At 58.7% G+C, this 27,534-nt stretch overlaps 1 protein-coding gene across 1 annotated transcript; it reads right to left on the bottom strand.

The window, feature by feature from the left end:
- Positions 1-45: 45 nt before the first annotated feature.
- EIF4ENIF1 (eukaryotic translation initiation factor 4E nuclear import factor 1) lies at positions 46-27,332 on the bottom strand. The gene is made up of 10 exons (XM_076057824.1): positions 27,321-27,332; positions 26,641-26,717; positions 24,749-24,877; positions 21,327-21,462; positions 18,202-18,454; positions 16,003-16,277; positions 9,302-9,413; positions 6,240-6,464; positions 1,556-1,890; positions 46-878 (listed from the first exon to the last, which is right to left on the bottom strand). Exons 1-10 carry the CDS (start codon positions 27,330-27,332, stop codon positions 744-746), a joined length of 1,689 nt encoding a protein of 562 aa, XP_075913939.1. The 3' UTR covers positions 46-743.
- Between the last annotated feature and the right edge of the window lie 202 nt (positions 27,333-27,534).

Raw genomic sequence — 27,534 nt, 5'->3', positions numbered from 1 at the left:
TGACTACCTCGCCTGGTACACAGGAGGTCGTGATTGTGATGGAGTCTGAGTCCTCTCTCTCTCTCCACGTGGTGAGATGTTGACTACCTCGCCTGGTACACAGGAGGTCGTGACTGTGATGGAGTCTGAGTCTCTCTCCACGTGGTGAGATGTTGACTACCTCGCCTGGTACACAGGAGGTCGTGACTGTGATGGAGTCTGCGTCTCTCTCTCTACGTGGTGAGATGTTGACTACCTCGCCTGGTACACAGGAGGTCGTGACTGTGATGGAGTCTGAGTCTCTCTCCACGTGGTGAGATGTTGACTACCTCGCCTGGTACACAGGAGGTCGTGACTGTGATGGAGTCTGAGTCTCTCTCCACGTGGTGAGATGTTGACTACCTCGCCTGGTACACAGGAGGTCGTGACTGTGATGGAGTCTGAGTCTCTCTCTCGCCGTGGTGAGATGTTGACTACCTCGCCTGGTACACAGGAGGTCGTGACTGTGATGGAGTCTGAGTCTCTCTCTCTCCACGTGGTGAGATGTTGACTACCTCGCCTGGTACACAGGAGGTCGTGACTGTGATGGAGTCTGAGTCTCTCTCTCCACGTGGTGAGATGTTGACTACCTCGCCTGGTACGCAGGAGGTCGTGGGGTCCGATCGTCGGGGTCGAGCTAGTTAACATCACACCACCGTGGCTCCCCCCACATTAAATTAGGTTCAAATTTAAAATCACCAATTCCCGACCACGCACTGCTACTGCTACACCACATTAAACGTCGTCAGAGACGTAGGAGATGCTTGCGTGTCGAGGGGTGGAGGTGGGCGAGGTTGGATAGGCCGGTGCGCGCACACCTGCAGTAGGTTCTTCATGGCGAGATCGGAGGAATTCTCAGCCTAGGAGGAGACACAGAGAGAGACACAGAGAGAGACACAGAGAGAGACACAGAGAGAGACACAGAGAGAGACACAGAGAGACACAGAGAGAGACACACAGAGAGAGACACAGAGAGAGAGACACAGAGAGAGACACACAGAGAGAGACACAGAGAGAGACACAGAGAGCGACACAGAGAGAGACACAGAGAGAGACACAGAGAGAGACACACACACGGAGACCGGGGCACACACCACACACAGAAGCAGACATGGAGACAGAGAGACAGTCAATGACAGAGACATAAACATGATAATACAATCACCGCTGCTCAGCTCAGGTGACCAGTGCTGACACGGCCACCGTGAACCCCACCCACCCACCCACACGGCCACCGTGAACCCCACCCACCCACCCACACGGCCACCGTGAACCCCACCCACCCACCCACACGGCCACCGTGAACCCCACCCACCCACCCACACGGCCACCGTGAACCCCACCCACCCACCCACACGGCCACCGTGAACCCCACCCACCCACCCACACGGCCACCGTGATCCCCACCCACCCACCCACACGGCCACCGTGAACCCCACCCACCCACCCACCCACACGGCCACCGTGAACCCACCCACCCACCCACACGGCCAACGTGAACCCCACCCACCCACCCACACGGCCACCGTGAACCCACCGGTCTGTGTCGAGACGGCAGCGTGGGGAGCGTTCCCCCAGCCTTCATGCACTTGACCAGGCGGTCAAACGCCGCCATGTCCGCTCCACCACCACCACCACCACCTCCACCACCACCACCGTCACCACCTCCACAGTCCACCACCACGGGCAGGAGTCGAACTGCGGAGCCGCCGGCTCCTAGCGAGCGCTCCAGCTCCGAGGCCATGATGGGAGCCGTGGTGGATGGTGGCGGTGGAGGAGGAGGAGGAGCAGGGGCGGCGGTGGTTGACGTTGGGCGGCTGGGATGCAGAGACGCCTCGAGGTCCTCCACACTCAAGACACGACCCGAGTGGGCTGAGGGGGAGGAGAGAGGGTGGGTTGGGGGTGGGTGGGTGGGTGGGTGGGGTGGGTGGGGTGGGTGAGTGGGTGGGAGGGAGAGTGGGGTGGGTGGGTGAGTGGGGAGGGTGGGTGAGTGGGTGAGTGGGGAGGGTGAGTGGGTGAGTGGGGTGGGTGGGGAGGGAGAGTGGGGTGGGTGGGTGGGTGAGTGGGGTGAGTGGGGAGGGTGAGTGGGGAGGGTGAGTGGGGAGGGTGAGTGGGGAGGGTGAGAGGGTGAGTGGGTGAGTGGGGAGGGTGAGTGGGGAGGGTGAGAGGGTGAGTGGGTGAGTGGGGAGGGTGAGAGGGTGAGTGGGTGAGTGGGGAGGGTGAGTGGGGAGGGTGAGTGGGGTGGGTGAGTGGGTGGGTGAGTGGGTGGGTGAGTGGGGAGGGTGAGTGGGTGGGTGAGTGGGGAGGGTGAGTGGGTGAGTGGGGTGGGTGAGTGGGTGGGTGAGTGGGGAGGGTGGGTGGGGAGGGTGGGTGGGTGAGGGTGAGTGGGGAGGGTGAGTGGGGTGGGTGAGTGGGGTGGGTGGGGAGGGTGAGTGGGTGAGTGGGTGGGGTGGGTGGGGAGGGTGGGTGGGGAGGGTGGGGAGGGTGAGTGGGGAGGGTGAGTGGTGAGGGTGAGTGGGGTGGGTGAGTGGGGTGGGTGGGGAGGGTGAGTGGGGAGGGTGAGTGGGGAGGGTGAGTGGGGAGGGTGAGTGGGGAGGGTGAGTGGGGAGGGTGAGTGGGGAGGGTGAGTGGGTGAGGGTGAGTGGGTGAGTGGGGAGGGTGAGTGGGGAGGGTGAGTGGGTGAGTGGTGAGGGTGAGTGGGGTGGGTGAGTGGGTGGGAGGGTGAGTGGGTGGGGTGGGTGAGTGGGGAGGGTGGGGAGGGTGAGTGGGGTGGGTGAGTGGGGTGGGTGGGGAGGGTGAGTGGGTGGGTGAGTGGGGTGGGTGGGGAGGGTGAGTGGGAGGGTGAGTGGGGAGGGTGAGTGGTGAGGGTGAGTGGGGAGGGTGAGAGGGTGAGTGGTGAGGGTGAGTGGTGAGGGCGAGTGGGTGAGTGGGGAGGGTGAGTGGGTGAGGGTGAGTGGGTGAGTGGTGAGGGTGAGTGGGTGAGTGGGGAGGGTGAGTGGGTGAGTGGGGAGGGTGAGTGGGTGAGGGTGAGTGGGTGAGTGGGGAGGGTGAGTGGGGAGGGTGAGTGGGTGAGTGGTGAGGGTGAGTGGGGTGGGTGAGTGGGTGGGAGGGTGAGTGGGTGGGGTGGGTGAGTGGGAGGGTGGGGAGGGTGAGTGGGTGGGTGAGTGGGGTGGGTGAGTGGGGAGAGTGAGTGGGTGGGTGAGTGGGGAGGGTGAGTGGGTGGGTGAGTGGGGAGGGTGAGTGGGTGGGTGGGTGGGGAGGGTGAGTGGGGAGGGTGGGTGGGGAGGGTGAGTAGGGAGGGTGAGTGGGGAGGGTGAGTGGGGAGGGTGAGTGGGGAGGGTGAGAGGGTGAGTGGGGTGGGTGAGTGGGGAGGGTGGGTGGAGAGGGTGGGTGGGTGGGTGGGGAGGGTGGGTGGGTGAGTGGGGAGGGTGGGTGGGTGAGTGGGGAGGGTGAGTGGGGAGGGTGAGTGGGGAGGGTGAGAGGGTGAGAGGGGTGGGTGAGTGGGGAGGGTGGGTGGAGAGGGTGGGTGGGTGGGTGGGGAGGGTGGGTGGGTGAGTGGGGTGGGTGGGTGGGGAGGGTGGGTGGGTGAGTGGGGTGGGTGGGTGAGTGGGGTGGGTGAGTGGGGTGGGTGGGTGAGTGGGGTGGGTGGGGAGGGTGGGTGAGTGGGGTGGGTGGGGAGGGTGGGTGAGTGGGGTGGGTGGAGAGGGTGAGTGGGGAGGGTGAGTGGGGAGGGTGAGTGGGGAGGGTGAGTGGTGAGGGTGAGTGGGGTGGGTGAGTGGGTGGGAGGGTGAGTGGGTGGGGTGGGTGAGTGGGGAGGGTGGGGAGGGTGAGTGGGGTGGGTGAGTGGGGTGGGTGGGGAGGGTGAGTGGGTGGGTGAGTGGGGTGGGTGGGGAGGGTGAGTGGGAGGGTGAGTGGGGAGGGTGAGAGGGTGAGTGGTGAGGGTGAGTGGTGAGGGTGAGTGGGTGAGTGGGGAGGGTGAGGGTGAGTGGGTGAGTGGTGAGGGTGAGTGGGTGAGTGGGGAGGGTGAGTGGGTGAGTGGGAGGGTGAGTGGGTGAGGGTGAGTGGGGAGGGTGAGTGGGTGAGGGGGGAGGGTGAGTGGGGAGGGTGAGTAGGGAGGGTGAGTGGGGAGGGTGAGTGGGGAGGGTGAGTGGGGAGGGTGAGTGGGGAGGGTGAGTGGGGAGGGTGAGTGGGGAGGGTGAGTGGGGTGGGTGAGTGGGGAGGGTGGGTGGAGAGGGTGGGTGGGTGAGTGGGGTGGGTGGGGAGGGTGGGTGAGTGGGGAGGGTGAGTGGGGAGGGTGAGTGGGGAGGGTGAGGTTGGGAGGGTGAGAGGGTGAGAGGGGTGGGTGAGTGGGGAGGGTGGGTGGAGAGGGTGGGTGGGTGAGTGGGGAGGGTGGGTGGGGAGGGTGGGTGGGTGAGTGGGGTGGGTGGGTGGGGAGGGTGGGTGGGTGAGTGGGGTGGGTGAGTGGGGTGGGTGGGTGAGTGGGGTGGGTGGGGAGGGTGGGTGAGTGGGGTGGGTGGGGAGGGTGAGTGGGGAGGGTGAGTGGGGAGGGTGAGTGGGTGAGTGGTGAGGGTGAGTGGTGAGGGTGAGTGGGGTGGGTGAGTGGGTGGGAGGGTGAGTGGGTGGGGTGGGTGAGTGGGGAGGGTGGGGAGGGTGAGTGGGGTGGGTGAGTGGGGTGGGTGGGGAGGGTGAGTGGGTGGGTGAGTGGGGTGGGTGGGAGGGTGAGTGGGAGGGTGAGTGGGGAGGGTGAGTGGGGAGGGTGAGTGGGGAGGGTGAGAGGGTGAGTGGTGAGGGTGAGTGGTGAGGGTGAGTGGGTGAGTGGGGAGGGTGAGTGGGTGAGTGGGGGAGGGTGAGTGGGTGAGTGGGGAGGGTGAGTGGGTGAGGGTGAGTGGGGAGGGTGAGTGGGTGAGGGTGAGTGGGGAGGGTGAGTGGGGAGGGTGAGTGGTGAGGGTGAGTGGTGAGGGTGAGTGGTGAGGGTGAGTGGGGTGGGTGAGTGGGGTGGGTGAGTGGGTGGGAGGGTGAGTGGGTGGGGTGGGTGAGTGGGGAGGGTGAGTGGGGTGGGTGAGTGGGGTGGGTGAGTGGGGAGGGTGAGTGGGTGGGTGAGTGGGGAGGGTGAGTGGGTGGGTGGGTGGGGAGGGTGAGTGGGTGGGTGGGTGGGGAGGGTGAGTGGGGAGGGTGGGTGGGGAGGGTGAGTGGGGAGGGTGAGTGGGGAGGGTGAGAGGGTGAGTGGGGTGGGTGAGTGGGGAGGGTGGGTGGAGAGGGTGGGTGGGTGAGTGGGGAGGGTGGGTGGGTGAGTGGGGAGGGTGGGTGGGGAGGGTGGGTGGGTGAGTGGGGAGGGTGGGTGGGGAGGGTGGGTGGGTGAGTGGGGTGGGTGGGTGGGAGGGTGGGTGGGTGAGTGGGGTGGGTGGGTGGGGAGGGTGGGTGGGTGAGTGGGGTGGGTGGGTGGGGAGGGTGGGTGGGTGAGTGGGGTGGGTGGGTGGGGAGGGTGGGTGGGTGAGTGGGGTGGGTGGGTGGGGAGGGTGGGTGGGTGAGTGGGGTGGGTGGGTGGGGAGGGTGGGTGGGTGAGTGGGGTGGGTGGGTGGGGAGGGTGGGTGGGTGAGTGGGGTGGGTGGGTGGGGAGGGTGGGTGGGTGAGTGGGGTGGGTGAGTGGGGTGGGTGAGTGGGGTGGGTGGGTGAGTGGGGTGGGTGGGTGGGGTGGGTGGGTGAGTGGGGTGGGTGAGTGGGGTGGGGGTGGGTGGGAGAGGGTGAGTGGGGGGGGTGAGGAGGGTGGGCGAGTGGTTGGGTGGGCGAGTGGCTGGGTGGGCGAGTGGTTGGGTGGGCGAGTGGTTGGGTGGGCGAGTGGTTGGGTGGGCGAGTGGTTGGGTGGGCGAGTGGTTGGGTGGGCGAGTGGTTGGGTGGGCGAGTGGTTGGGTGGGCGAGTGTGCCGAGATGGCGGATGAGTGGGCCGAGAGGCAGAGAGAGAGGGTTGGGCGAGTGGATGGGTCGGCTAACGGACGAATGGTTGAGCGAGCGGGCGATTGGTTGAGCGAGCGGGCGATTGGTTGGGCGAGCGGGCGATTGGTTGAGCGAGGGGGCGAGCGGGGCGAGCGTCTCAACGGTTGAGCGAGCGGCCGGTCACTTGCGTGGGTGGGCGAGCGAATGAACGGTGGCAAACGACCTCACGGATGGCCGAGCGAGCGAGCGAGTGAGCGAGCGAGCAAGCGAGTCACCCGCCGCCCCCTCACCGTTTTGCCGGAGTCGCTCCCTGTTGCTCGCCAGCTGGCCCAGCATGCGCGAGTCGACCTTGGCCCTCTTCAGCAGGTCCACCACGTCCACCTTGCGGCCGCCGTCCACCCCTCCCGCTCCTCCTCCACCTCCACCTCCTCCACCACCTCCACCACCTCCACCACCTCCGACTCCTCCGACGACGAGGGAGGTCAGGTCGCCCGTTCGGACGGAGAGACCACCCGCTGGGGGTGACGTCATACAGGGTGGCCCACAAGTCAGGACACATAGGGGGGTGACGGCATACAGGGTGGCCCACAAGTCAGGACACATAGGGGGGGTGACGTCATACAGGGTGGCCCACAAGTCAGGACACAGGGGGGTGACGTCATACAGGGTGGCCCACAAGTCAGGACACATAGGGGGTGACGTCGTACAGGGTGGCCCACAAGTCAGGACACATAGGGGGTGACGTCGTACAGGGTGGCCCACAAGTCAGGACACATAGGGGGTGACGTCGTACAGGGTGGCCCACAAGTCAGGACACATAGGGGGTGACGTCATACAGGGTGGCCCACAAGTCAGGACACATAGGGGGTGACGTCATACAGGGTGGCCCACAAGTCAGGACACATAGGGGGTGACGTCATACAGGGTGGCCCACAAGTCAGGACACATAGGGGGTGACGTCATACAGGGTGGCCCACAAGTCAGGACACATAGGGGGTGACGTCATACAGGGTGGCCCACAAGTCAGGACACATAGGGGGTGACGTCACACAGGGTGGCCCACAAGTCAGGACACATAGGGGGTGACGTCACACAGGGTGGCCCACAAGTCAGGACACATAGGGGGTGACGTCACACAGGGTGGCCCACAAGTCAGGACACATAGGGGGTGACGTCATACAGGGTGGCCCACAAGTCAGGACACATAGGGGGTGACGTCATACAGGGTGGCCCACAAGTCAGGACACATAGGGGGTGACGTCATAGAGGGTGGCCCACAAGTCAGGACACACAGGGGGTGACGTCGTACAGGGTGGCCCACAAGTCAGGACACATAGGGGGTGACGTCGTACAGGGTGGCCCACAAGTCAGGACACATAGGGGGTGACGTCATACAGGGTGGCCCACAAGTCAGGACACATAGGGGGTGACGTCACAGGGTGGCCCACAAGTCAGGACACATAGGGGGGTGACGTCATACAGGGTGGCCCACAAGTCAGGACACATAGGGGGTGACGTCGTACAGGGTGGCCCACAAGTCAGGACACATAGGGGGTGACGTCGTACAGAGTGGCCCACAAGTCAGGACACATAGGGGGTGACGTCGTACAGGGTGGCCCACAAGTCAGGACACATAGGGGGTGACGTCATACAGGGTGGCCCACAAGTCAGGACACATAGGGGGTGACGTCATACAGGGTGGCCCACAAGTCAGGACACATAGGGGGTGACGTCATACAGGGTGGCCCACAAGTCAGGACACATAGGGGGTGACGTCATACAGGGTGGCCCACAAGTCAGGACACATAGGGGGTGACGTCACACAGGGTGGCCCACAAGTCAGGACACATAGGGGGTGACGTCACACAGGGTGGCCCACAAGTCAGGACACATAGGGGGTGACGTCACACAGGGTGGCCCACAAGTCAGGACACATAGGGGGTGACGTCATACAGGGTGGCCCACAAGTCAGGACACATAGGGGGTGACGTCATACAGGGTGGCCCACAAGTCAGGACACATAGGGGGTGACGTCATAGAGGGTGGCCCACAAGTCAGGACACACAGGGGGTGACGTCGTACAGGGTGGCCCACAAGTCAGGACACATAGGGGGTGACGTCGTACAGGGTGGCCCACAAGTCAGGACACATAGGGGGTGACGTCATACAGGGTGGCCCACAAGTCAGGACACATAGGGGGTGACGTCACAGGGTGGCCCACAAGTCAGGACACATAGGGGGTGACGTCACACAGGGTGGCCCAGAAGTCAGGACACATAGGGGGTGACGTCATACAGGGTGGCCCAGAAGTCAGGACACATAGGGGGGTGACGTCATACAGGGTGGCCCAGAAGTCAGGACACATAGGGGGTGACGTCACACAGGGTGGCCCACAAGTCAGGACACATAGGGGGGTGACGTCATACGGGGTGGCCCACAAGTCAGGACACATAGGGGGTGACGTCGTACAGGGTGGCCCACAAGTCAGGACACATAGGGGGTGACGTCATACAGGGTGGCCCACAAGTCAGGACACATAGGGGGTGACGTCGTACAGGGTGGCCCACAAGTCAGGACACATAGGGGGTGACGTCATACAGGGTGGCCCACAAGTCAGGACACATAGGGGGTGACGTCATACAGGGTGGCCCACAAGTCAGGACACAGGGGGGTGACGTCATACAGGGTGGCCCAGAAGTCAGGACACATAGGGGGTGACGTCATACAGGGTGGCCCACAAGTCAGGACACATAGGGGGTGACGTCGTACAGGGTGGCCCACAAGTCAGGACACATAGGGGGTGACGTCATACGGGGTGGCCCACAAGTCAGGACACATAGGGGGTGACGTCATACAGGGTGGCCCACAAGTCAGGACACATAGGGGGTGACGTCACAGGGTGGCCCACAAGTCAGGACACAAAGGGGGTGACGTCATACAGGGTGGCCCAGAAGTCAGGACACATAGGGGGTGACGTCGTACAGGGTGGCCCACAAGTCAGGACACATAGGGGGCGACGTCATACAGGGTGGCCCACAAGTCAGGACACATAGGGGGTGACGTCATACAGGGTGGCCCACAAGTCAGGACACATAGGGGGTGACGTCATACAGGGTGGCCCACAAGTCAGGACACATAGGGGGCGACGTCATACAGGGTGGCCCACAAGTCAGGACACATAGGGGGTGACGTCGTACAGGGTGGCCCACAAGTCAGGACACATAGGGGGTGACGTCACACAGGGTGGCCCACAAGTCAGGACACATAGGGGGTGACGTCGTACGGGGTGGTCCACAAGTCTGGACACATAGGGGGTGACGTCATACGGGGTGGCCCACAAGTCTGGACACACCTTCGCCGTCTGCTGCCCCCTGCTGCTGCTGCTGCTGGGGGGGGTTGGAGAACCAGCGACTGAAGCGGCTGGAAGAGGCTCCAGCACGGTCGCCCATCATGTCCTCTACAATCTACAACAACCACAACAACCACCACAACCACCATCATGTCCTCTACAACAACAACAACCACAACAACCATCATCATGTCCTCTACAATCTACAACAACCACAACAACCATCATCACTACCACCACCACCATCATGTCCTCTACAATCTACAACAACCACAACAACCATCATGTCCTCTACAATCTACAACAACCACAACAACCACAACAACCACAACAACCACAACAACCACCATCACCACCACCACCACCATCATGTCCTCTACAATCTACAAACACAACAACCATCATCACCACTACCACAACAACCATCATGTCCTCTACAATCTACAACAACCACAACAACCACCACAACCATCATCACCACCACCACCACAACAACCATCATGTCCTCTACAATCTACAACAACCACACCAACCACCACAACCACAACAACCATGTCCTCTACAATCTACAACCACAACAGCCACAACAACCATCATCACCACTACCACAACCATCATGTTCTCTACAATCTACAACCACAACCATCATGTCCTCTACAATCTACAACAACCACAACAACCATCGTCGCCACAACACCACAACCATCATGTCCTCTACAATCTACAAACACAACAATCTACAACAACCACAACAACCATCATCACCACTACCACAACCATCATGTCCTCTACAATCTACAACAACCACAACAACCATCATGTCCTCTACAACCTACAACCACCACAACCATCACCACCACCACAACCATTATGTCCTCTACAATCTACAACCACAACCACCACCACAACCCTCATGTCCTCTACAACCTACAACCACAACAACCATCAACACAACAACCACCACAACCATCATGTCCTCTACAATCTACAACCACAACAACCATCATGTCCTCTACAATCTACAACCACAACAACCACAACAACCATCATCACCACTACCACAACCATCCTGTCCTCTACAATCTACAACCACAACAACCATCATGTCCTCTACAATCTACAACCACAACCATCATGTCCTCTACAATCTACAACCACAACAACTACAACAACCACAACAACCATCATGTCCTCTACAATCTACAACACCACAACCATCATGTCCTCTACAATCTACAACAACAACCACAACAACCACAACAACCATCATTACCACAACCATCATCATCATGTCCTCTACAATCTACAACCACAACAACCATCATCACCACCACAACACCACCACCACAACCATCAAGTCCTCCATGATGCACACCACCACCACAACAATCTACACACAGAGGGTTGTAGACACAACCATCATCAAGTCCTCTATGACATACACCACAACCACCACCACCACAACAATCTACACACAGAGGGTTGTAGCCACAACCATCATCAAGCCCTCTGATATACATCACAACCACCACAACAACAATCTACACACGCGGGTTGTAGACACAACCATCATCAAGCCTTCTATGACATACACCACAACAACCACCACCACCACAACAACATACACAGTGGGTTGTAGACACAACCATCATCAAACCCTCTATGATGTACACCACAACCACCACCACAACAATCTACACACAGAGGGTTGTAGCCACAACCATCATCAAGCCCTCTATGATGTACACCACAACAACCACCACCACAACAATCATCAAGCCCTCTATGACATACACCACAACCACCACCACAACAATCTACACACAGGGGGTTGTAGACACAACCACCATCAAGCCCTCTATGACATACACCACAACAACCACCACAACAATCTACACACAGGGGTTTGTAGACACAACCATCATCAAGCCCTCTATGATATACACCACAACAACCACCACAAAAATCTACACACAAGGGGGTTGTAGACACAACCATCATCAAGCCCTCTATGATGTACACCACAACCAACATTATCACCACCACAACCATCAAGTAATCCATGATGCACACCACCACCACAACAATCTAGACACAGGGGGTTGTAGACACAACCATCATCAAGCCCTCTATGACATACACCACAACCACCACCACAACAATCTACACACAGGGGGTTGTAGACACAACCATCATCATCAAGTCCTCCATGATGTACACCACAACAACCATTATCACCACCACAACCATCAAGTCCTCCATGATGCACACCACCACCACCACAACAATCTACACACAGGGGTTTGTAGACACAACCATCATCAAGCCCTCCATGATGTACACCACAACAACCACCACAACAACAATCTACACACAGGGGGTTGTAGACAACCATCATCAAGACCTCTATGACATACACCACAACCACCACAACAATCTACACACAGAGGGTTGTAGACACAACCATCATCAAGCCCTCTATGATGTACACCACAACCACCACCACAACAATCTACACACAGAGGGTTGTAGACACAACCATCATCAAGCCCTCTATGACGTACACCACAACAACCACCACAACAATCTACACACGGGGGTTGTAGACACAACAATCATCAAGCCCTCTATGACGTACACCACAACCACCACCACAACAATCTACACACAGGGTGTTGTAGACACAACCATCATCAAGCCCTCTATGACGTACACCACAACCACCACCACAACAATCTACACAGGGGGTTGTAGACACAACCATCATCAAGCCTTCTATGACATACACCACAACAACCACCACCACCACAACAATCTAGACAGAGGGTTGTAGACAACCATCATCAAGCCCTCTATGACATACACCACAACAACCACCACCACAACAACATACACACAGGGGTTTGTAGCCACAACCATCATCAAGCCCTCTATGATATACACCACAACCACCACCACAACAATCTACACACAGAGGGTTGTAGCCACAACCATCATCAAGCCCTCTATGATATACACCACAACCACCACCACAACAATCTACACACAGGGGGTTGTAGACACAACCATCATCAAGCCCTCTATGACGTACACCACAACCACCACCACCACAACAATCTACACACAGTGGGTTGTAGACACAACCATCATCAAGCCCTCTATGACATACACCACAACAACCACCACAATCTACATACGCGGATTGTAGACACAACCATCAAGCCCTCTATGATATACACCACAACAACCACCACAACCATCTACACACAGAGGGTTGTAGTCACAACCATCATCAAGCCCTCTATGACGTACACCACAACCACCACCACCACAACAATCTACACACAGTGGGTTGTAGACACAACCATCATCAAGCCCTCTATGACATACACCACCACAACCACCACCACCACAACAATCTACACACAGATGGTTGTAGACACAACCATCATCAAGCCCTCTATGACATACACCACCACAACCACCACCACAACAATCTACACAGTGGGTTGTAGACACAACCATCATCAAGCCCTCTATGACATACACCACCACAACCACCACCACAACCACCACCACAACAATCTACACACAGGGGTTTGTAGACACAACCATCATCATCAAGTCCTCCATGATGTACACCACAACAACCATTATCACCACCACAACCATCAAGTCCTCCATGATGCACACCACCACCACCACAACAATCTACACACAGGGGTTTGTAGACACAACCATCATCAAGCCCTCTATGATATACACCACAACCATCTACATACGCGGGTTGTAGCCACAACCATCATCAACCCCTCTATGACATACACCACAACCACCACCACAACAATCTACACAGGGGTTTGTAGACACAACCATCATCAAGCCCTCCATGATGTACACCACAACAACCACCACAACAACAATCTACACACAGGGGGTTGTAGACAACCATCATCAAGACCTCTATGACATACACCACAACCACCACAACAATCTACACACAGAGGGTTGTAGACACAACCATCATCAAGCCCTCTATGATGTACACCACAACCACCACCACCACAACAATCTACACACAGGGGTTTGTAGACAACCACCATCAAGCCCTCTATGACATACACCACAACAACCACCACAACCACAACAATCTACACACAGGGGGTTGTAGACACAACCATCATCAAGCCCTCTATGACGTACACCACAACAACCACCACAACAATCTACACAGGGGGTTGTAGACACAACCACCATCAAGCCCTCTATGACGTACACCACAACAACCACCACAACAATCTACACAGGGGGTTGTAGACACAACCATCATCAAGCGTTCTATGACGTACACCACAACCACCATTATCACCACCACAACCATCAAGTCCTCCATGATGCACACCACAACCACAACAATCTAGACACAGGGGTTTGTAGACACAACCATCATCAAGCCCTCTATGATATACACCACAACCACCACCACAATCTACACACAAGGGGTTTGTAGACAACCATCATCAAGCCCTCTATGATGTACACCACAACCACCACCACAACAATCTACACACAGGGGGTTGTAGACACAACCATCATCAAGCCCTCTATGACGTACACCACAACCACCACCACCACCACAATCTACACACAGTGGGTTGTAGACACAACCATCATCAAGCCCTCTATGACATACACCACAACAACCACCACAATCTACATACGCGGATTGTAGACACAACCATCAAGCCCTCTATGATATACACCACAACAACCACCACAACCATCTACACACAGAGGGTTGTAGTCACAACCATCATCAAGCCCTCTATGACGTACACCACAACCACCACCACCACAACAATCTACACAGTGGGTTGTAGACACAACCATCATCAAGCCCTCTATGACATACACCACCACAACCACCACCACAACAATCTACACACAGGGGGTTGTAGACACAACCACCATCAATCAAGCCCTCTATGACATACACCACAACCACCACCACCACAACAATCTACACACAGATGGTTGTAGACACAACCATCATCAAGCCCTCTATGACATACACCACCACAACCACCACCACAACAATCTACACAGTGGGTTGTAGACACAACCATCATCAAGCCCTCTATGACATACACCACCACAACCACCACCACAACCACCACCACAACAATCTACACACAGGGGTTTGTAGACACAACCATCATCATCAAGTCCTCCATGATGTACACCACAACAACCATTATCACCACCACAACCATCAAGTCCTCCATGATGCACACCACCACCACCACAACAATCTACACACAGGGGTTTGTAGACACAACCATCATCAAGCCCTCTATGATATACACCACAACCACCACCACCATCTACATACGCGGGTTGTAGCCACAACCATCATCAACCCCTCTATGACATACACCACAACCACAACAATCTACACAGGGGTTTGTAGACACAACCATCATCAAGCCCTCCATGATGTACACCACAACAACCACCACAACAACAATCTACACACAGGGGGTTGTAGACAACCATCATCAAGACCTCTATGACATACACCACAACCACCACAACAATCTACACACAGAGGGTTGTAGACACAACCATCATCAAGCCCTCTATGATGTACACCACAACCACCACCACCACAACAATCTACACACAGGGGTTTGTAGACACAACCACCATCAAGCCCTCTATGACATACACCACAACAACCACCACAACCACAACAATCTACACACAGGGGGTTGTAGACACAACCATCATCAAGCCCTCTATGACGTACACCACAACAACCACCACAACAATCTACACAGGGGGTTGTAGACACAACCACCATCAAGCCCTCTATGACGTACACCACAACAACCACCACAACAATCTACACAGGGGGTTGTAGACACAACCATCATCAAGCATTCTATGACGTACACCACAACCACCATTATCACCACCACAACCATCAAGTCCTCCATGATGCACACCACAACCACAACAATCTAGACACAGGGGTTTGTAGACACAACCATCATCAAGCCCTCTATGATATACACCACAACCACCACCACAATCTACACACAAGGGGTTTGTAGACAACCATCATCAAGCCCTCTATGATGTACACCACAACCACCACCACAACAATCTAGACACAGGGGGTTGTAGCCACAACCATCATCAAGCCCTCTATGACGTACACCACAACAACCACCACAACAATCTACATACGCGGGTTGTAGCCACAACCATCATCAAGCGCTCTATGATATACACCACAACAACCACCACAACAATCTAGACACAGGAGGTTGTAGACACAACCATCATCAAGCCCTCTATGAGATACACCACAACCACCATTATCACCACCACAACCATCAAGTCCTCCATGATGCACACCACCACCACAACAATCTAGACACAGGGGGTTGTAGACACAACCATCATCAAGTCCTCTATGACGTACACCACAACAACCATCAAGTCCTCCATGATGCACACCACCACCACAACAATCTACACACAGAGGGTTGTAGCCACAACCATCATCAAAAGCCCTCTATGACATACACCTCAACAACCACCACAACAATCATCAAGCCCTCTATGACATACACCACCACAACCACCACCACCACGTCCTTCACGATCGAGCGACCACCACTGCGACCACCACTCACCGCGGTGAGCTCCGGAATATTCCGATCCAGGTTGAAGAATTCATTGAAGTCGAAGGGAAACGACTGAGATTCCTGCTGCCGATTCGGATTCTGCTGCGGCTGCTGATCCTGCTGCTGTTGTTGCTGATCCTGCTGCTGTTGTTGCTGATCCTGCTGCTGCTGATCCTGCTGCTGATTCTGCTGCTGCGGTGGTGGTGGCTTGGCAGGGCCAGCACCTCCCTCGCCCCCTCGTGGACGTGGAATTGAACCTCCACCTCCGTCTACCTCTGAGGAAGCTGAGTGGGAAGGAGGGGGGGGGGGGGGAGTTCACAGTGGCCGTGTGGGTGGGTGGGGTTCACGGTGGCTGTGTGGGTGGGTGGGGTTCACGGTGGCTGTGTGGGTGGGTGGGTGGGGTTCACAGTGGCCGTGTGGGTGGGTGGGGTTCACAGTGGCCGTGTGGGTGGGTGGGGTTCACAGTGGTCGTGTGGGTGGGTGGGTGGGGTTCACAGGGGCCGTTTGGGTTGGTGGGGTTCACAGTGGCCGTGTGGGTGGGTGGGGTTCACAGTGGCCGTGTGGGTGGGTGGGTGGGGTTCACGGTGGCCGTGTGGGTGGGTGGGGTTCACGGTGGCCGTGTGGGTGGGTGGGGTTCACAGTGGCCGTGTGGGTGGGTGGGGTTCACCGTGGCCGTGTGGGTGGGGTTCACCGTGGCCGTGTGGGTGGGTGAGGTTCACGGTGGCCGTGTGGGTGGGTGGGTTCACAGTGGCCGTGTCGGTGGGTGGGGTTCACAGTGCCCGTGTGGGTGGGTGGGGTTCACAGTGGCCGTGAGGGTGGGTGGGTGGGGTTCACAGTGGCCGTGTGGGTGGGTGGGTGGGGTTCACAGTGGCCGTGTGGGTGGGTGGGGTTCACAGTGGCCGCCGTGTGGGTGGGTGGGGTTCACAGTGGCCGTGTGGGTGGGTGGGTGGGGTTCACAGTGGCCGTGTGGGTGGGTGGGTGAGTGGGTGGGTGGGGTTCACGGTGGCCGTGAGGGTGGGTGGGTGGGGTTCACAATGGCCGTGTGGGTGGGTGGATGGGTTCACAATGGCCGTGTGGGTGGGTGGGGCTCACAGTGGCCGTGAGGGTGGGTGGGTGGGTTCACAGTGGCCGTGTGGGTGGGTGGGTGGGGTTCACAGTGGCCGTGTGGGTGGGTGGGGTTCACAGTGGCCGTGAGGGTGGGTGGGTGGGGTTCACAGTGGCCGTGTGGGTGGGTGGGGTTCACAGTGGCCGTGAGGGTGGGTGGGTGGGGCTCACAGTGGCCGTGAGGGTGGGTGGGTGGGGTTCACAGTGGCCGTGAGGGTGGGTGGGTGGGGCTCACAGTGGCCGTGAGGGTGGGTGGGTGGGGCTCACAGTGGCCGTGAGGGTGGGTGGGTGGGGTTCACGGTGGCCGTGTGGGTGGGTGGGGTTCACAGTGGCCGTGTGGGTGGGTGGGGCTCACAGTGGCCGTGTGGGTGGGTGGGTGGGGTTCACAGTGGCCGTGTGGGTGGGTGGGTGAGGTTCACAGTGGCCGTGTGGGTGGGTGGGGTTCACAGTGGCCGTGAGGGTGGGTGGGGTTCACAGTGGCCGTGTGGGTGGGTGGGTGGGGTTCACAGTGGCCGTGTGGGTGGGTGGGGTTCACAGTGGCCGTGAGGGTGGGTGGGGTTCACAGTGGCCGTGTGGGTGGGTGGGGTTCACGGTGGCCGTGTGGGTGGGTGGGTGGGGTTCACAGTGGCCGTGTGGGTGGGTGGGGTTCACAGTGGCCGTGTGGGTGGGTGGGGCTCACAGTGGCCGTGTGGGTGGGTGGGGTTCACAGTGGCCGTGAGGGTGGGTGGGTGGGGTTCACAGTGGCCGTGTGGGTGGGTGGGTGGGGTTCACGGTGGCCGTGAGGGTGGGTGGGTGGGGTTCACAGTGGCCGTGTGGGTGGGTGGGTGAGGTTCACAGTGGCCGTGTGGGTGGGTGGGTGGGGCTCACAGTGGCCGTGAGGGTGGGTGGGTGGGGTTCACAGTGGCCGTGAGGGTGGGTGGGTGGGGCTCACAGTGGCCGTGTGGGTGGGTGGGTGGGGTTCACAGTGGCCGTGTGGGTGGGTGGGTGGGGTTCACAGTGGCCGTGTGGGTGGGTGGGTGGATGGGTTCACAGTGGCCGTGTGACTGTGTGGGGCTCACAGTGGCCGTGCGCCTTACGACCGCCTCCGCTCCTCCACCCCCTTACCCGGTCGCTGTTGCTGCTGCTGCTGCTGCTGCTGTTGCTGCTGCTGCTGCGGTCCACGGCGCCGGTCGTCAGGCAGGCCCGTGAGCTCGATGGTGTCCGACTGGCTGGTGGGGCCCGCTGAGAACCACTCGGGCTCATCGTCCTGGTGGTGGTGGTGGTGGTGGTCACGGCGCCGCTGCCTCTGCTGCTGCTGCTGCTGGTGGTGGTGCTGGTCGGTGTAGCGACGGGGCAGCAGCTCCCCTGGGGCGTCCCTCTGTGCGCGGGCGAGAGCGAGCGGGCGTTTGAGAGCGTGTGTGTGTGGGCGAGTGAGAGCGTGGGTGCGTGTGTGTGTGTGGGCGAGTGTGCGAGTGAGCGTGTGTGTGTGGGCGAGTGTGCGAGTGAGCGTGTGTGTGTGGGCGAGTGTGCGAGTGAGCGTGTGTGTGTGGGCGAGTGAGCGTGTGTGTGTGGGCGAGTGAGCACGTGTGTGTGGGCGAGTGAGCGTGTGTGTGTGGGCGAGTGAGCGAGTGAGCGCGTGTGTGGGCGAGTGGGCGAGTGAGTGAGTGTGTGGGCGAGTGAGTGAGTGTGTGGGCGAGTGAGTGAGTGTGTGTGTGTGAGCGAGTGTGTGTGTGAGCGAGTGAGTGTGTGTGTGAGCGAGTGAGCGAGTGAGTGTGTGTGTGTGTGAGCGAGTGAGTGTGTGTGTGAGCGAGTGAGCGAGTGAGCGTGTGTGTGTGAGCCAGTGAGTGTGTGTGTGAGCGAGTGAGCGTGTGTGTGGGCGAGTGAGTGAGCGTGTGGGCGAGCGAGCGTCTGCGCGTGTGGGCGTAGCGGTGAGCGCCACGCCGCGCTACGAACCCGGCGACCCAAGTTCGATTCCCGCTCACGGCCAACACCGCCAGTGGCGATCATCTAAAACGGCTCCTGGGCCTCCCCTAGGTCGACTCGGCCTCAATACGAGTACCTGGTGTAGCGGTGTGCAAACCTCACCCACCCACCCCTCCCGTGTGCCACAGCTGAGCTCGCAAAGAGCATTCGCAACAACAGTCTGTCAAGGCTATAGGGGGGGGGGGAGCTTTCTTTGTCTGTTGCGATGTCAAAGACGGCGTCAAATGGTGTGGGAGCCAGAGGACATCCCTGTCGCCACCCCAAAAAGGTGAGCAGGGAACGGGCTCAGACTCCCGGCCACGTCGTTTTAAATCCGAACTCCGTTCATTGTTAGCAGGTGTAAGAGAGGCCCACCCCCCCTGCGCTGAACTGTAAGGGGGATGTTTCAATTTGCGTACGGTAAATTGTAAATGCATCTCGTGAATTGTATTGTTTGCTACGGTTGGCACTAGAATCAAGAGGCCCGAAAATGGCCTCACGCGGTTATTCCAAATAAATTAAACCGAAACTAAACTGGAAACCTCGATTTAAAGCTTTCGTGACTGCAGGGATTCATATTCTTGGTTCTTACGGTAAAGTCTCCACCACGTAGGAGGGAAACAATAAAATAATAAAAATATAAAACAATAAAATTATTATTCTTGGTTCTTCCGGTAAAGTCTCCACCACGCAGAAGGGAAACAATAAAACAATAAAATTATTATTCTTGGTTCTTTCGGTAAAGTCACCACCACGTAGAAGGGGAAACAATAAAATAATAAAACAATAAAATTATTGTAAAACAATAAAATTATTATTTTTGGTTCTTTCGGTAAAGTCACCACCACGTAGAAGGGAAACAATAAAATAATAATAAAAAATATAAAACAATAAAATTATTGTTAAACAATAAAATTATTATTCTTGGTTCTTTCGGTAAAGTCTCCACCACGTAGAAGGGGAAACAATAACATAATAAAAATATAAAACAATAAAATTATTGTAAAACAATAAAATTATTATTCTTGGTTCTTTCGGTAAAGTCACCACCACGTAGAAGGGAAACAATAAAATAATAAAAATATAACACAATAAAATTATTGTAAAACAATAAAATTATTATTCTTGGTTCTTTCGGTAAAGTCACCACCACGTAGAAGGGGAAACAATAAAATAATAAAAATATAAAACAATAAAATTATTATTCTTGCTTTCGGTAAAGTCACCACCACGTAGGAGGGAAACAATAAAACAATAAAAATATTAAACAATAAAATTCTCACGACGTTTCGACTGCAACACACGCAATCGTCACCATCAGGTGTGATGATGCTGTGGTGTTCACACCTGATGATGATTGCTTGGGTGTTGCAGTCGAAACGTCGTGAGAATTTTATTGTTTTATATTTTTATTTTTTTCCCTTCTACGTGGTGGTGACTTTACCGGAAGAACCAAGAATAATAATTTTATTGTTTTACAATAATTTTATTGTTTTATATATTTTTGAATTATTTTATTGTTTCCCTTCCACGTGGTGACCTTACCGAAAGAACCAAGAATAATAATTTTATTGTTTTATATATTTTTGAATTATTTTATTGTTTCCCTTCCACGTGGTGACCTTACCGAAAGAACCAAGAATACAAACCGAAACCGTGTGCAAAGCTCTTCTTTAGAAGCGACACTGGCCATCGCCAGTGAACAGCAGCTCAAACGAGTGGCTGTTATCACCATCACCACCATCATCATCATGATGTAGGAAGTGTAGAGCAATTAATCTCCAACTAAACTGTGTTTAGTGCGTACCAGGTAATGCCCCGCCACAAAGCGACCTACGTCTTTCTAAAGAAGAGCCGTGGACATCGCAAGCGACATCGGCTCAACCGAGCGGCCGATATCGAACCAAGCGCAAATGCACCGCAAATAATCTCGGCTAAAGCTCATCGATGTTTACTGTACCAGGCGTAAGGGGGCCCCCCCCCGCCGAGCATCTGCTGTGGAGCTCTTAGACAATCACCGTGGCACCCACTCAGTCACCCAACTCACCCGACCCACCGTTCCACTCACAACTCACCCACCGTTAAACTCACCCGACCCACCGTTCACTCGCACCTCACCCGACCCATCATTCAACTCACAACTCACCCAGCCACCGTTCAACTCACCCACCCACCGTTCAACTCACACCTCACCCGACCCATCGTTCAACTCACCCGACCCACCGTTCAACTCACACCTCACCCACCCACCGTTCACTCGCACCTCACCCACCCACAAGCTCACTCACCCGGAATCTCTTGTCCTTGTTGCGGTCTCTCAGGTCCCGGATATCCCTCGGGTCTCTCCCATCCCTCAGGAGGTCCCTCCCATCCCTCCCATCCCTCCCATCCCTCAGCAGGAGGTCCCTCCCATCCCTCCCATCCCTCAGGAGGTCCCTCCCATCCCTCCCATCCCTCAGGAGGTCTCTCCCATCCCTCCCATCCCTCCCATCCCTCAGGAGGTCCCTCCCATCCCTCCCATCCCTCAGGAGGTCCCTCCCATCCCTCCCATCCCTCAGGAGGTCCCTCCCATCCCTCAGAAGGTCTCTCCCATCCCTCCCATCCCTCAGAAGGTCTCTCCCATCCCTCCCATCCCTCAGGAGGTCTCTCCCATCCCTCCCATCCCTCAGGAGGTCTCTCCCATCCCTCAGGAGGTCTCTCCCATCCCTCCCATCCCTCAGGTCTCTCCCATCCCTCCCGAGGTCTCTCCCATCCCTCAGGTCTCTCCCATCCCTCAGGTGGTCTCTCCCATCCCTCCCATCCCTCAGGAGCTCCCTTCCATCCCTCCCATCCCTCAGGAGGTCCCTCCCATCCCTCATCAGGAGGTCCCTCCCATCCCGCTCCAGAGCTTTGATCAGAACCCTGCCACTCCCAACGGGGCGACGATCAACGGTGGAGAGTCCTCCACCTCCTCCTCCTCCTCCACCTCCTCCACCTCCTCCACCACCTCCACCACCTCCTCCTCCTCTCCCACCCAGGAGGGCCCTCTCCCCTGCACCAAGGTGTTCTCCGGCTTCCAGGGGACTGCCGGCCGGTCGACCGGAGACTACCGGGCCGCAGAGGGGAGACACGGGGTTCACCTGCGGAGGGGACGTGCGTGCACACACACACACACACGTGCACACACACACACACACGTGCACACACACACGTGCACACACACACGTACACACACACACACGTGCACACACACACACGTACACACACACACACACGTGCACACACACACACGTACACACACACACACACGTGCACACACACAGATCCCCCATGTAGCCTTAACAGACTGTAGGGGCAAGTGCTGTTAGCGAGCACCTATGAAGGCCGGAACGGTACACGAGGGGGTGGGTGGCCAGCACCACGCCCGACCGCCTTTGTCTCCCCAGTGGCGATGTTTACTACACACCGCACCAGGTACTCATTTGAGGCCGATTCGACCTAGGGGAGGCCCGGGACCGGTTCAGATAATCGTCACTGGTGTTGGCCGTGAGCGGGAATCGAACCCGGGTCGCCGGGTTCATAGCGCAGCGTAGCGCTAACAGCTACACCACCGCTCCCCACACGCACACACACGCGCTCACACACTCACGCTCACACACTCACACACACACACACACGCTCACACACACACACACACGCTCACACGCACACGCGCTCACACACACACACACACGCGCTCACACGCACACACGCTCACACACACACACACGCGCTCACACTCACACACACACGCTCACACGCGCTCACACACACACACACACACGCTCACACGCGCTCACACACACACACACGCGCTCACACACACACACACACACGCTCACACACACACACACGCGCTCACACACACACACACGCGCTCACACACACACGCTCACACACACGCACACGCTCACACACACACACACACGCTCACACACACACACACACACGCGCTCACACACACACACACGCGCTCACACACACACACACACGCGCTCACACACACACACACACGCGCTCACACACACACACACGCGCTCACACACACACACACGCGCTCACACACACACACGCTCACACACGCTCACACACACACGCGCGCACCCACCCCCCCTTCAGACAGGGTCCGTCCGCTGCTGGATGGAGATCAATGCAACATCACCAGGGTCTATCCACTGCTGGATGGAGATCAACGTGGTGGTGGTGGTGGTGACGAGTGTGTGGGTGAGAGCGGGCGGGTGGGCGAGCAGGCGTGCGGGTGAGCGGGCATGTGTGGGCAGGCGAGTAGGTGGGCGTGCGTGTGGGCGAGCGGGCGTTTCCGTGGGTGAGCGGGCGAGGCGGTGAGTGGGTGAGTGAGGCGGTGAGTGGGTGAGCGGGCGAGGCGGTGGGTGGGTGAGCGGGCGAGGCGGTGGGTGGGTGAGCGGGCGAGGCGGTGAGTGGGTGAGCGGGGCGAGGCGGTGAGTGGGTGAACGGGCGAGGCGGTGAGTGGGTGAGCGGGCGAGGCGGTGAGTGGGTGAGCGGGGCGAGGCGGTGAGCGGGTGAGTGGGCGAGGCGGTGAGTGGGTGAGCGGGCGAGGCGGTGGGCGGGTGAGCGGGCGAGGCGGTGAGTGGGTGAGCGGGGCGAGGCGGTGAGCGGGTGAGCGGGCGAGGCGGTGGGCGGGTGAGCGGGCGAGGCGGTGAGTGGGTAAGCGGGCGAGGCGGTGAGCGGGTGAGCGGGCGAGGCGGTGAGTGGGTGAGCGGGGCGAGGCGGTGAGTGGGTGAGCGGGCGAGGCGGTGAGTGGGTGAGCGGGCGAGGCGGTGGGCGGGTGAGCGGGCGAGGCGGTGAGTGGGTGAGCGGGCGAGGCGGTGAGTGGGTAAGCGGGCGAGGCGGTGAGCGGGTGAGCGGGCGAGGCGGTGAGTGGGTGAGCGGGGCGAGGCGGTGAGTGGGTGAGCGGGCGAGGCGGTGAGTGGGTGAGCGGGGCGAGGCGGTGAGTGGGTGAGCGGGCGAGGCGGTGAGTGGGTGAGTGGGTGAGCAACCTGGCAGCCGCTGCCAAAGCTCCGTCTCTGCGGACTCAGCACAACCTCGATGTCATCCTCCTCTCGGATTCTTTCACGGGGATCTGGAGAGAGAGAGAGAGAGAGACGCACACACAGAGAGAGAGAGACGCACACAGAGAGAGAGAGACGCACACACAGAGAGAGACAGAGACGCACACAGAGAGAGAGAGAGACGCACACAGAGAGAGAGACGCACACAGAAACACGATTCACCCTTACCCATTCACTTGCACAAAGACAGAGGTGCCGTGTGGGTGGGTGGGTTCACAGTGGCCGTGTGGGTGGGTGGGTGGATGGGTTCACAGTGGCCGTGTGGGTGGGTGGGTGGGTGAGGTTCACAGTGGCCCTTGTGGGTGGGTGGGTGGATGGGTTCACAGTGGCAGTGTGGGTGGGTGGGGTTCACGGTGGCCGTGTGGGTGGGTGGGGTTCACGGTGGCCGTGTGGGTGGGTGGATGGGGTTCACAGTGGCCGTGTGGGTGGGTGGGTGGGGCTCACAGTGGCCGTGTGGGTGGGTGGGTGGGGTTCACAGTGGCTCGTGGTCGGGGGTTGGAGCCTCACCGGATGATCGCCGTTTCGCCAGCGCCCTCTCCCCGTCCAGAGAGCGCTCCCTCTTCCCACCGCCACCGCCCCCCACCGTGGCCGTGCCCCCCACCAACCCCTCGGGGACCCCTCCCACCAGCGCCGCGCCTGCCCCGGGCCCCCCAACGGAGGGGGCGGGGGCAGGGGCTGGCTCCCCGTCGGGGTAGAGGGATGCGTGCCAGCGCTCGGGGTCCCACACCCCATCGCTACGCACGGACACACAAAAGTCTAAGCAGAGGTCCACCAACTCGGCCACTCGCCCAGCCAGCCACCAGCTCACCCAGCCACCAGCTCACCCACCCAGCCACTCACCCACCCAGCCACTCACCCTGCCAGCCACCAGCTCACCCACCCAGCCAGCCACCAGCTCACCCACCCAGCCAGCCACCAGCTCACCCACCCAGCCACCAGCTCACCAGCTCACCCAGCCACCAGCTCACCCAGCCACCAGCTCACCCAGCCACCAGCTCACCCAGCCACCAGCTCACCCACCCACCCAGCCACCTGCTCACCCACCCAGCCAGCTACCAGCTTCACCCACCCAGCCACCTGCTCACCCACCCACCCAGCCACCAGCTTCAACCACCCAGCCAGCCACCAGCTCACCCACCCAGCCAGCTACCAGCTTCACCCAGCCAGCCACCTGCTCACCCACCCACCCAGCCACCAGCTTCACCCACCCAGCAAGCCACCAGCTCACCCACCCAGCCAGCTACCAGCTTCACCCACCCAGCCAGCCACCAGCTCACCCACCCACCCAGCCACCAGCTCACCCACCCACCAGCTTCACCCACCCAGCCACCAGCTTCACCCACCCACCCAGCCACCAGCTCACCCACCCACCCAGCCACCAGCTTCACCCACCCACCCAGCCACCAGCTCACCCACCCAGCCAGCCACCAGCTCACCCACCCACCCAGCCACCAGCTCACCCACCCAGCCAGCCACCAGCTCACCCACCCAGCCAGCCACCAGCTCACCCACCCAGCCACCTGCTCACCCAGCCAGCCAGCCACCAGCTCACCCACCCAGCCACCTGCTCACCCACCCACCAGCTTCACCCACCCAGCCAGCCACCAGCTCACCCACCCAGCCACCTGCTCACCCACCCACCAGCTTCACCCACCCAGCCAGCCACCAGCTCACCCACCCAGCCACCAGCTCACCCACCCACCAGCTTCACCCACCCACCCAGCCACCAGCTTCACCCACCCAGCCAGCTACCAGCTCACCCACCCAGCCAGCTACCAGCTTCACCCACCCAGCAAGCCACCAGCTTCACCCACCCAGCAAGCCACCAGCTCACCCACCCAGCCAGCTACCAGCTTCACCCACCCAGCCAGCCACCTGCTCACCCACCCAGCCAGCCACCAGCTCACCCACCCAGCCAGCCACCAGCTCACCCACCCAGCCAGCCACCAGCTCACCCACCCAGCCAGCCACCAGCTCACCCACCCACCAGCTCACCCAGCCACCAGCTTCACCCACCCAGCCACCAGCTTAACCCACCCAGCCAGCCACCAGCTCACCCATCCACCCAGCCACCAGCTCACCCACCCAGCCTGCCACCAGCTCACCCACCCAGCCTGCCACCAGCTCACCCACCCAGCCAGCCACCAGCTCACCCACCCACCAGCTCACCCAGCCACCAGCTTCACCCACCCAGCCACCAGCTTAACCCACCCAGCCAGCCACCAGCTCACCCATCCACCCAGCCACCAGCTCACCCACCCAGCCTGCCACCAGCTCACCCACCCAGCCAGCCACCAGCTCACCCACCCAGCCAGCCACCAGCTCACCCACTCACCAGCTCACCCACCCACCCAGCCACCAGCTCACCCACCCAGCCAGCCACCAGCTCACCCACCCAGCCAGCCACCAGCTTCACCCACCCAGCCAGCCACCAGCTCACCCACCCACCCACCCACCAGCTTCACCCACCCAGGCAGCCACCAGCTCACCCACTCACCAGTCAAACTTGTCACGGAGACACTTGGGGCGCAGTTGAGCTGCAGGACTCAGCTCTTTGATCTGCATCAGTCGCTCCTGATGAACGCACGCACACACGCGCACACACACACACACACGATAAGCCAGCGAATGAGTCACGTCAGCGAGTGGGTGAAAGTGAGCGCTCGAATGAACGAGCGGGCGAGCTCTGAAAGAATGAGCGGGCGATAGATCACTGAATTAACTCTGAATTAATCAGTGAGCGAATTAACGAGCAAGTGAACGAACGAGCGAGCGAATGAGTGAACGAGCGAGCGAATGAGTGAACGAGCGAGCGAATGAGTGAACGAGCGAGCGAATGAGTGAACGAGCGAGCGAACGAGCGAGCGAACGAGTGAACGAGTGAACGAGCGAGCGAGCGAGCGAATGAGCGAACGAGCGAGCGAGCGAGTGAACGAGCGAGCGAATGAGCGAACGAGCGAGCGAATGAGCGAACGAGCGAGCGAATGAGCGAACGAGCGAGCGAATGAGTGAACGAGCGAGTGAATGAGTGAACGAGCGAGCGAGGCACCTTCGAGTAGCGGAAGTTGAGACGCCTGCTGCTCAGAGGAGCCGGGGAAGTCGATGATTTCCCGGAGGAGGAAGAAGAGGAGGCCAAGGGAGGAGGAGCCACAACCACCACCTTGTCCTCCTCATTACCACCACCGCCATCGTCGCCACCGTCACCACTGACACCACCGACACCGCCACCACTGACACCACCATCACCGTCACCACTGACACCACCATCACCGTCACCACTGACACCACTGACACCACCATCACCGTCACCGACACCTTCAGCGTCACCGTCACCACCACCACCGTCAACGACACCACCACCACCGTCACCCACACCACCGACACCACCAAC

The sequence above is a fragment of the Petromyzon marinus genome, chromosome 84, assembly GCF_048934315.1.
Source record: "Petromyzon marinus isolate PM22_M1 ecotype Great Lakes invasive population chromosome 84, UKy_Petmar_22M1.pri1.0, whole genome shotgun sequence".
Taxonomy (NCBI): domain Eukaryota; kingdom Metazoa; phylum Chordata; class Hyperoartia; order Petromyzontiformes; family Petromyzontidae; genus Petromyzon; species Petromyzon marinus.
The sequence above is the reverse complement of the archived record's forward strand: the minus strand, read 5'-3'. Positions and strand labels throughout refer to the sequence as shown.